Source organism: Microtus oregoni, unplaced genomic scaffold (assembly GCF_018167655.1).
Source record: "Microtus oregoni isolate MIOR12 unplaced genomic scaffold, Mior012 000031F_ref0000149, whole genome shotgun sequence".
Taxonomy (NCBI): Eukaryota; Metazoa; Chordata; class Mammalia; order Rodentia; family Cricetidae; genus Microtus; species Microtus oregoni.
This window is the reverse complement of record NW_024543090.1, coordinates 12808146-12819770: the sequence shown is the minus strand read 5'-3', so window position 1 is coordinate 12819770 and position 11625 is coordinate 12808146. Positions and strand designations below refer to the sequence as shown.

General features: G+C 35.3%; 1 protein-coding gene across 1 annotated transcript; it reads left to right on the top strand.

Annotated features, from left to right (window-relative positions):
* Positions 1–2829: 2829 nt before the first annotated feature.
* LOC121465752 (olfactory receptor 4F3/4F16/4F29-like) lies at positions 2830–3768 on the top strand. Its single transcript, XM_041679136.1, has one exon. The coding sequence runs from the start codon at positions 2830–2832 to the stop codon at positions 3766–3768; it is 939 nt and encodes a 312-aa protein (XP_041535070.1).
* The last annotated feature ends 7857 nt before the right edge of the window (positions 3769–11625 follow it).

The window sequence follows — 11625 nt, the reverse complement described above, 5'->3', positions numbered from 1 at the left end:
GTGTAATTGGTTTTAGCTATGTGGCTTTTGAAGAATGGTCAGAAAACAGTACAAATTGAATAAATTGTCTTTACTTAAGCTTTTCTCTTTCTCCATAACCACACATACATTCCAAATTTCATTCCTGGTTTAGATTTTCCCTTTGACCTCATTGTCTTTTTCTTTACTTTTAGTATGCTTTGCTTCTAGTTTCTCTGTCACTTTAGAACTATGCAAATCTTTTTGTCTTTAAACCTATAATCAGGTATATATTCATGTGTGCTTGAAATAAACTACATCTTTATCTATATTTCAACAAATTCTTATATACATTATGTTGCAATTCTGAATTTTAGCATGGGTTATGAAAAAAGTCATTGTAGTCCTTAAATCTTTCGAACTTATATCTAGTTGATATATAATACTTAATGAATTACACTTAATTAACTATAAGCACCAAGGAGACACTCAGAGGTTTTTGAGAAAAACACATTTAAATTACATTGAAAGTATTGATTACTAAGTAACCTGAATAATCTATTATTGAATAAGTGGTAGTTAACATATTTTGAAGGGGAATAAGTAATACATTTTGAAATGTCTTCCAGAAATGGAATTTCTTTCTCTCTATTTTATGATACTATCCCTTTTAATTCATTCATTTATCTCATGTATTCAAAGTATTCTGAAAAAATGAAAGAATATTAGTATCAATATTAATTAGTTCATGTAGAACATCTATATGTTGAATACATCTTATGTTTATATATTAACATGAATTGTGAGTTTTATAATATATACAAAATATGAATCAACAATCTCTGGAATAATTTGTCTGAACCATGGTATTATTTAGTTTTTTCTGAATTTTGTTTTTTTCTTAATTTTGTTTTGAGAGCCTTTTTTGTTTCTACTGTGCTGTTTGTTCTCTAAGGAGAAGCAGACCTACAACATACTGTCATAATTTTTTTTCAAAGTTGAACAAATGCTTTCTACTATAGCAGGTCTACCATGTGAGGTTTAAAATTTCTACGCATGAGCTGAACTCTCCAGGAAGTAATTCTCATCTATGCATCTTATTTTATAGCAAACACTTAGGTAGAATATGAAATTTGACACTGAACTGTCATTTTCTATACTGAAGGGCATCACTGTAATCCAAATAATCCACATAGTACAGAGCACTGCATGACTGCCACCAGCATCACTGTATGGTCTCTGTTTCAAAACTCTATGGGCAGAATAGGTAAATTTTCCATAACGGGTTTTATATAGGCACATTTAACAGAATTGTATACTGAATATTTCGGTATAAAACATTTGTTTGCATATGTGGTATATGAAGTTATTATATATTTGTTATTATTATATATTTATATATTAGGCTAAAATGCATCAAATTACATTTCATGTCATATAATACATATATTACATAATAATACATAGTACATATTTTAAGTTATATATATGTAAAACATATATCTTACACTAACTAAAATGTTTACCTTACATACTTGTCTTTGTGAGAACATTGATAATTGGCTATCAGCAATTTTCAAGAGTGCCACACACAATTATCATTGTCTGTAATCACCATGCTTCTTTGGATCTCTAGGAAGTAAATATTATGTCGATGGAACTTTTGTATTTTTAACATCATCATTATCTTGCTCCCACTTCTGACCCTTTTCTTTGCCTGGTCCACCATCATATTCTTTGCTTCTATGAGTATGACTTTCTTCAGATTTTATATGTACATAAGATATTTCAGCATTTATCTTCTTGTGGCTATAGTTTCACTCATGAAAATGGCATCCAGTTTCATTAACGTTAATATGAAACCCAAATTTTCCTTATTTTTAAGGGCTATGGAATAGTCCACTATATCCGTACTATGTATATATGTGAGTGTGTGTGCATGTATGTTTATTTTCCACTCATCTGTAATGGAGCACATGGGATGTCTATATTGGTTACTATAAATAATGTTTCAATGATCATGGGCCATTTCCTCTGGATGATTAATTCCAAAATTCATAAAGGTTAATAATTTTCTCTTTCAGTTTTCTGTCTGTCTCTGTCCCTATCTTTTCTGTCTTTCTCTCTCCCAGTCCATTTATACTGTTTTCTCTTGTATTTTATCTATCTGTCTCCATCTCCATCTCTCCAGTTTTCTGCTTTTCCTTTCTCCTTCCTCCCTCCCTTCATTCCTTCTTTCTTTTCTTCTAGCTTTCTTCCTTCTTTCATTTTTTCTTCCTTCCATTCTCTCTCTCTCTCTCTCTCTCTCCCTTCTTCCCTATCTTTCTTTAATGGGGATAAAATTCAGAACCCTACACAATGGATGGCATGAGTATTATACTGATAAATACCAAGACCCTATTTTAAAATTGTTATGGAAATGGCTATATACTCCTTTTTCTATTTTTGGAGCTGAGGACCAAATCCAGGGCCTTGTACTTGCTAGGCAAGCACTCTATCCCTGAGCTAAATTTCCAACACCACTATACGCTCTCTTAAATAAATGCATACACTAATTTATTATCCCAATAACTTTTGCACAGGTTCATTTTTAACACCAAATCAAAACTTGTTTTTTTTTGAACCTTTGATAAAAATGCTTTTAACAAGTATGAAAGGGAATTTAAGAGTGTTTGTAACTTTCTGTCACCTGATAAGTAGCCATGTAAGCATTTTCACATACATCTGTTCATCTTTGGATTGGATTTAATTGCTAAATGAAAAATAGGTTTTCAAAACCTTGATTTCTACAGTATTAAAGTATTAATACAATTATCATAATTTTCAGTTTCTTCTATTGCTGTCCTTCAGGTAGTGCTGAAAAGAACATCAATGGAAGGAAAAAATCACTCTATGGTGTCAGAATTTCTGTTCGTGGGACTCACCAACTCCTGGAAGTTGCAAGTACTTCTGTTTGTGTTTGCTTCAGTGTTTTATATGGCAAGCATGATGGGAAACTCCCTCATCATTTTCACAGTGGTTTCTGATCCTCACTTACATTCTCCCATGTACTTTCTGTTGGCCAATCTCTCCTTCATTGATTTAGGTGTTTCGTGTGTCACTTGTCCCAAGATGATTTATGACCTGTTCAGAAAGCACAAAGTCATCTCCTTTAGAGGTTGCATCACTCAAATCTTCTTCATCCATGTGATTGGTGGTGTAGAGGTGGTGCTGCTTATAGGAATGGCTTATGATAGATATGTAGCCATATGTAAGCCTCTCCATTATTTGACCATTATGAATGCCAAAATGTGCATTTTCATCTTAGTGTCTGCCTGGGTGGTTGGCCTTATGCATTCCCTGGTTCAATTTGTTTATGTAGTGAATTTGCCTTTCTGTGGACCAAATATTTTGGACAGTTTTTACTGTGACCTTCCTCGGTTTATCAGACTTGCTTGCATAGATACCAACGAATTAGAATTAATGGTATCAGCCAACAGTGGATTCATCTCTGTAGGCTCCTTCTTCATACTGGCCATATCTTATATTGTCATAATAGTCACTGTTCAGAAACATTCCTCAAGTGGTTTCTCTAAGGCCATGTCTACACTCTCTGCTCACATCTCTGTTGTCGTCCTAACCTTTGGTCCCTTGATATTCATTTATTCATGGCCTTCTCCCTCCACACACCTGGATAAGTATCTGGCCATATTTGATGCAGTTGGTACTCCTTTTCTGAACCCTGTGATCTACACACTGAGGAATCAAGAAATGAAGACATCAATGAAGAGAATATGCAGACAGTTACTGAAATACGGGAAGATCTCCTAAATGATTGCAGTGTGGACATTCATCATTGAACAATTTTTTTGTTGTCAAAATTCAGTGAAAAATTACTTTCTTTGCTCGTATATACTGATATTTGGGTAAATTTTGTCTGCTGCTAGGAGAGATTTGCAGTGTTTTCTAGCAACAGAGAAGCAATTATATATTTATAAAACAAAGATTATAATAAGACAGAGCTCAATTCCCAAAGAGGAAACTTTATATGAAGCAAACTTTTAGTTGTACAGAAGATACAAGATTGCTTTAAGGCTTACAAAGGAAATGTAAACACACACACAAGCAGACACACACACACACACACACATACAGATACACACACACTCTGTCTCTTCCCTTCTGAACATAAATTTTCTCACATGCAGGGCTTTCAGGTAGTGCTCCATGTGTAATTTGCAAATTGACATTGATATGAGTCAATTTTTCATCTTCTGAACCTTGGATGCACTCTAGCCTCTCATTTGTCTGTCTGTTTAGAATCTGCAAGCATACACACTCAATTCCCAGAAATATCAGCTGTCCAGTTAACATTATGATGTTCACATATAGTCAAGTTCCCTTCATATTTCCTTTCTATTTCACATGCTCTTTTTTTCTTAGTATATATCCAAGTCAGACTTCAGCAAAAATGTTTATGTGATATTTCCTAGATGCAAATGAAGCTATAATGTTTTTAAATCAGTTGTTACATTGTAGGTACCTATGCATCTATAGACACTCTATAGCATGTTAACTCATTAAGAGACTCTGGAACAGAAGCAGTGTTGTAGTTCTGCTTCCTTTTCAATATACCCTTTTAATTCTTTCATATTTTAAGCTAGTTGCCAGTATGTCACTATGATTATAGTCACCAGGCTCTCCATCAACTACACCATTGAAATTGGAGGCACAGTATTAACTATCCTTGGTCTCTGTCTCATGCCCATTTTTCCCTTGTGGGATTCTAGCACCTTTAACTTTGCCTCTAAATTGAGATTATAATCTTCATGGGCAGCTTTGAGTATTGACTATTAGATAAATCTAGTTCCTGTAAGTAATTCTTTATTGTAAATCATCCATACCTTTTGTTGTTCACTGATTAAAGTATGAGTGGGCTAGATCCTACATATATGGTAGTTTAATCAGTTTTGGGTTTATAGAATGCTTTGTCTAAGCCATCTTGTACTTAAACAAGGAATTGCTTGATCAGGGGACATATTTTAAACCAAATGAAACATAACACAAAATTCACTAGTCTACAATGTGTCCCGTGACAAGCAACTGAGTTTTCAGGTTTAGTGACATAATTTGCTAAAGGGGAGTTACAGTGTTAATTGTAGCACCACACCCCAGGATTCTCCAACAGAACATAAGGCCCAGAATAAACTGCAGAAATATCTGTGGTACTCTCGTATTTACATCTCCTATTGTCTCACTCTGTTCTGGAACTATAGATTTAATTTATTCTCCTAGAAATCCCTAGAGTTCTGTAGCTGGAGGAATTCCCCTGCTGATCCCGAGGTTCTTTATGATCTTCTTGTGTTTGTATAAATTTTCTCAAACTTTTAAAGAATTTCTTCTCTTGATATTATCAAATCTCATTTTATTCATTAGATTAGGGTTAAAAAAGAATAAAAATTCAAAAATATTTAATAATATTTTAAATAAATAAATTAAATGGAATAGAATAATAATGCATTGTTTATATTTTAGAAACTATGTTTATGCTTTTGAAACTAAATATGTCACTGGGGGATCATTGTTGTTATCAAGTCATGCTGTGATGATTTATGGAAGAAAAATTACCTTGAGTAATTTCTCATAAACCCTGTAAACTAATGAAAAGACTAGAGTCCATACACATTTATAAAGGCAGATACATACAATATAAATGAAGCTCCCAAGAAAGACCTAGAAGATATATTCTACATGATGCCATCTGAAGAAATACAGGAAGAGACCTTGAACTAAGGGCCACCATGAAAGGGTGTTTGCCCTTATTTGGGATGTGGTTTTAAAATGAGAATAATAGAACACCAATGAAGCCAAGTCGTCTAAACACAGCAGGACTGATACACACATGAACTCACAAAGACTGTGGCAGCATGCGCAGGACCCACAAATGTCTGTGAAAGATGGGGCCTCAGCCGTGAGAGGGGAAACCGACACAAGCACTCATTTCTAACCCAGAAGCTATCTCCAACTGATAACGACTCACAAACGAAAAATTACTTGTCTCTAACTGAGTCTCACTGTATCTCAAGCACAGCAGGAAGTGGCAAACACGAAATGAATTTTTTGGCATTTTGGAGGTTCTTTATCTCTCAATGATATGCTGGGTCTTTTTTTTTTTTTGCTTGCTTCTTTATTTTATTTTTTAAAAACATAAATCTTTTGCATAGATAGTATTGATTTTTATGGGATTCTTATGGTTTTATAGGAATTCTGTGTGAGTGAGTGAGTGTGTCTCTGTGTCTATTTGTGCTTTTTCTTTGGCTCTTTTCTTCTGCTTGTTTTTTGTTTCTCTTATTTTATTATATTATTATTATCATTGTGTTATGCTTGTTTGTTTTCTAAAGAGGAAGGGAAAAGATGTGTATTTGGGTGTGTGGGGAGATGGGGAGGTTCTGAGAGTAGTTGGCAGAAGAAAAATCTCAATCTGAATATATTGTATGAAAAAAAACTATTTTCATAAAATTAAAAAAGAATGAAATCATAATGCATTGTTTATATTTTAGAATATGCTTTTGAAACTAAAACTGTTACTGAATGATCATCATTGTTATCAAGTCATGCTGTGATGATTTATGTAAGATTATGAGTTTTCAGTGTATCATTGACCAGTATTAAAACCAGAATTTTATTTACTATAATATATTAGACACATCCTAGTAGTGTGTTGAAGCTTTTGAAAGCAAGTGTGTAGGACATAGAGAGCAACGGCTTTAGAGGAGTCTGTGGGAGGAGACTGATGTTCTTGCCCTGCATTGTTGCTGTGTGCACAATCTATTGTGAAGCCCTTATGACTTTAAAGGCAGTATTATAAATTAATGTACTCTTTTTGAAACTAAGATATATGGACAATTGTATCATGAGCTATTGTTTTCTTATTTTTATAATCCCAGTTAAAGCTATTTTGATTATTTCTTTTTACATGACCTTGGGATTAATTTTTCAGTATTTATGCAGTTTTGTTTTGTTAAACAGGTATTCATTGAATGTTTAAATCTTGAAAGAAACTTGTAGATGTATAGTTATATAAGGCATTGCTCTTTCCCGGGAAAATTTTCTATTCTTTAGAGCAATGGAGTGAGAAACAGAGTTCCAATGTCAGTAGTTTAGTGTGGTGAAGTATATACAAAAAGTCAAGAGACCACAGAGTGGAAGACAGTAGAACACACCTGTGTATCACATTACCTGAGGGACGTTCAAAAATACAGACAAAACCTTTCACATTTTTCAAGAAAATAAAATGTTCAGTATGTGAGAGTTTTAATTTCCAGAGACAAAAGAAATGAGTTAGCTTAAACAATCCTGAAAACTAAATGACAAATTCTCAAGTAGATCACAGAATTTATCAACCACAGGCAACTACAAAGGAAAACAGAATAAGAGAGTAGGAAGGGATATGACATTGAAGATGGGAGACTTTTGTGCAGTTTCCTCCTCCTAGCATTTTCAAGTAGTCACAATTCTACTTCTAATTCATATCCATCTCAGATTCTTTTATAAACAGCTAATTTCATTTTTAGATATGATATGGATAATTTCAAAACAAAATAATATCTAAAGCTACCTGGATTTGTATTTATTTTTTGATTTTCTTCTACCATTTACAGGCAATGTTTGTACTCATTTTATTTCTGAACAACAACTAAAATCATCAGAGCAATGGACTGAGCTCATAAGGTCCAGTTGAAGAGCAGAAGGAGGGAGAAGATGAGCAATGAAGTCTGGACCGCGAGGGGTTGGTCCACCCACTGAGACAGTGTGCCTGTTCTAATGGGAGCTCACCAAATCCAGCTGGACCAGGACTGAATGAACATGCGATCAAACCGAACTCTCTGAATGTGGCTGACAATGGGGACTGACTGAGAAGTCAATGATAAAGGCACTGGGACTTGTTTCTACTGCATGTACTGGCTTTTTGGGACCCTAGTCTATTTGGATGCAAAGCTTCCTAGTCCTGGATGTAGGGGGGGGGGGGCTTGGACTTCCCTCAGGGCAGGGTACCCTGCCCTCTCTTAAGGAGGAAGGGGGAGGGAGGAGGGTGAGTGAGGGAGCAGGAGAGGAATGGGAGGAGGGGAGGAAGTGTAAATTTTTGAATGGAAAAAATAAAAATAAAATAAGTTTGAAAAATAGTAATTTTTAATGTGTGGTATAAAGTAAGAGAGAAAATCAGAAATATAAAAAGGATTGTTAAAGGTATTTTGGGCATATTTTTGCACAGCTTACTTGACAGAGGCAGGAGGATTGTCATGAGGCCAACCTGGGATACACAAAAGGACATTGTATCAAAAGAACAACTAAACATTTAGTTTATTGAATTCAGTAAATTTGAAGCTACAAAGTCATTTTCTTTTATGTATGTATGTATGTATGTATGTATGTATGTATGTGTGTATGTTTGTATTTGAAAAAGAGGCAATCATTTAAATCTCCTAAATAATAATTCAAAATAGAGATGTCCCAACCAATTTGAGAAGTTTCAAATATGAAATGTTTCAGTTGAGTGTGTGAGTAAGCTTGCAATATTTCTATATTGAAAATGAAATACACATGGATGATGGTTTACATGAGCACTGCTCAATAGAGATATTGAACTTGATGACTCTGTATTAGGAACCTCAATACCAAACACCTTGTCCATCAATAAGGGCTGAATGTCTTGGAATATGTTTTCTTTGATTCATTAGTTTTGTATAGGCCAAGGAAAAGCATTAATTACTACACTAGGCAAAGATATATGGTGGTTTCATTAGTTATGAATGTAAAGAATGCATTTATGAAACAGCTCTTTCATGTAGGGCTAATGTGTAAGTGAAGACAATTCCAAACACTATCTCTTATAGGAGTTTTCTCTGTGGGTAAGTATGGATTCCAAGTAAGTGAATGCTTGTGTATGATCTAGAAACTTTATTAATGTTTGTATTTCATATATGTATTTATTTATTGAAAAGATTCCTTTCTCATATGATAGATCACAACTACATACCTCTTCTTTCCTCCCCTCTCTGTTTCTCTTCGTAAAAGGGCATGTCTCCGAGAGCCAAAACAGGACAAATCAAGATACAATAAAACAAGGCAAAAACCCTCATATCAAACCTTGATAAGGCAACCAAATAGAAGGAAAATAGTTTAAAGAGCAGACAAAAGAGGTCAGAGACACACCCACTCACAGTTAGGAGTTCACAAAACACCAAGTAATGCAGAGAGTACTCAGTTTCTGAGGTATAGAAAGATCTATGTCTTTGCATCATGAACTTGGGAGTGCATTTTGACCCAACTCTGTGAAAAAATTTCTTTCTAACTTTGTTTATATGCATCAATGGAATCAAGTGAAAGACCCTGATATATCCACATACCTATCGACACCTGGTTTTGACAAAGAAGTCATAATTATACAAAGGAAAAAAGAAAACATCTTCAACAAATGGTGCTGTCATAACAGGATGTTGGCATGTAGAAGGATACAGTTAGATTCTTGTCCATCACTATACACAAAACTCAAGTCCAAGTGGATCAAAGACCTCAACATAAATCTAGTCACACTGAATCTGCTAACGATAAAGTGGGAACTAGCCTTGAATGCATTGGCACAGGAGACTACTTTCTGAATATAACACCAGTAGCACAGATACTGCAATGAACAATTAGTAAATTGGGACCTCCTGAAACTGAAAAGCTTCTGTAAGGCTAAGAACACTCTCAATAAGACAAAAGAGCAGCTTACAGAATGGGAAAAGATCTTTACCACCCCCACATGTAAGTAACAGAGGGCTGATCTCCATAATATATAAAGAGCTAAAAATAACAGACATCAAATACCAAATAATCCAATTAAAAAATTGGGTACAGATTTAAACAGAATTCTCAACAGAAGAATCTTAAATGGCCAAACAAAACATAAAGAATTGTTCAACATCCTTAGTCATCAAAAGACTCTGAGATACCATTTAACACCTGTCAGAAAGACTAAAATAAAAAAAAACCGATGATTGTTTATGTTGGAGAGGATATGGAGTAAGGGGAATACTTCTCCACTGCTGGTGTGAGTGCAAGCCCGTATAACCATTCTGGAAATCATTATGGTGGTTTCTCAGAAAAATATGAATCAATCTACCTCAAGACCCAGTTACACCAATCTTCAGTATATACCCAAAAGATGCTCAATCATACTACAAGGACATTTGCTCAACTATGTTCATAGTAACATTATTCATAATATCCAGATCATAGAAACAACCTAGATGTCCCTGAACTGAAGAATGAATAAGAAAATTGTGGTACTTTTATTCAATGGAGTACTTTAATAAGCTGTAAAGAACCAATGACATCTTGAAATTTTCAGGCAAATGAATGGAACTACAAAAAATAATTCTTAGTTAGGTAACCCAGACCCAGAAAGACAAACATGGTATGTACTCATAAGTGGATATTAGGAGTAAAGAAGAGGATAACCAACCTACAATGTACAGCCGCAGAGAGAATAGAGAACAAAAAGGCCCAAAGAGGGATGCATGGATTTCCCTGGGATGGGGAAATAGAAGAAATCTTCTGCACAAACTGGGGGCAGGGATGGGGGAGGTGGAGGATGAGAATTTGAGGGGGCAGGATGGCCTGGCTGGGTACAAGAGGCAGTTTGGGATGGGACAGAGGTCTAATGAGAAACCTGGCCCCAGGGAATCTCCCAGGAATCCACAAGGATGATCCCAGCTAAGTGAAATGATCCTAGCAATAGTGGAAAAGGTGCCTGAACTGGCCATCTATTGTAATCAGATTGATGACTACCCTAATTGTCATCAGAGAGTCTTCATTCAGTAGCTGATGGAAGCAGATACAAAGATCCACAGCCAAGCAATGGTACAAGCTCTGGGAGTCCTCCCGAACAGATGACAGATTGTACGAGTGAGAGGGGTGAAGGTCATGATGAGGGAATCCACAGAAACAGCTGACATGGACAGGTGGAAGCAATAGATTCTGGATTAACAGTTAGTGAGCTTTCATGGGACCAACCTAGGCCCTCTGCATGTGTGTGACAATTATGTAGCTTGGTCTGTTTGGAAGACTCCTCGCAAAACATGATTCTTTAGGCCCATCTTTTCTCTTCCCTTCAACTTTATCCAGACCACAGCATGCACTCACAGACAAATACTAACATCCTTAGTTTAATCAAACAGACACACATAAAATTAACCCATAGGTAACCATTGTGTGACTTGCCTAACATATCCCTTTTCAATATGTTGTCATTTCAATGTAGCATAGCTGTTTTGCTTTTGGATCTAAGGTTTATTTAACTTTCTGAGTTTCATCCTGAATATTATCTCCTTATTTCTACCTCAATGAGTCCTTTATTCTTCATGACTTATTGGATTGTGAACTCTTCTAGCTAACATTTAAAAGATAATTAAACGTTTTAGGAATTTTGTCATATTCCTTTACACTGTGAAGAGAAAGAGTCAGATTCTTTTTGCCCTCATTCTTTCTCATGCTTTGAATTTCATGTTTAAAAGTGATGAATAAAATAGAGATCGAGACAGTGACCCACACAGGAGCACTGGACTGAGCTCCCAAGGTCCCAAGGAGGAGCAGAAGGAGGGAGAACATGAGCAAAGAATTCGGGACCACGAGGCGTGCATCCAC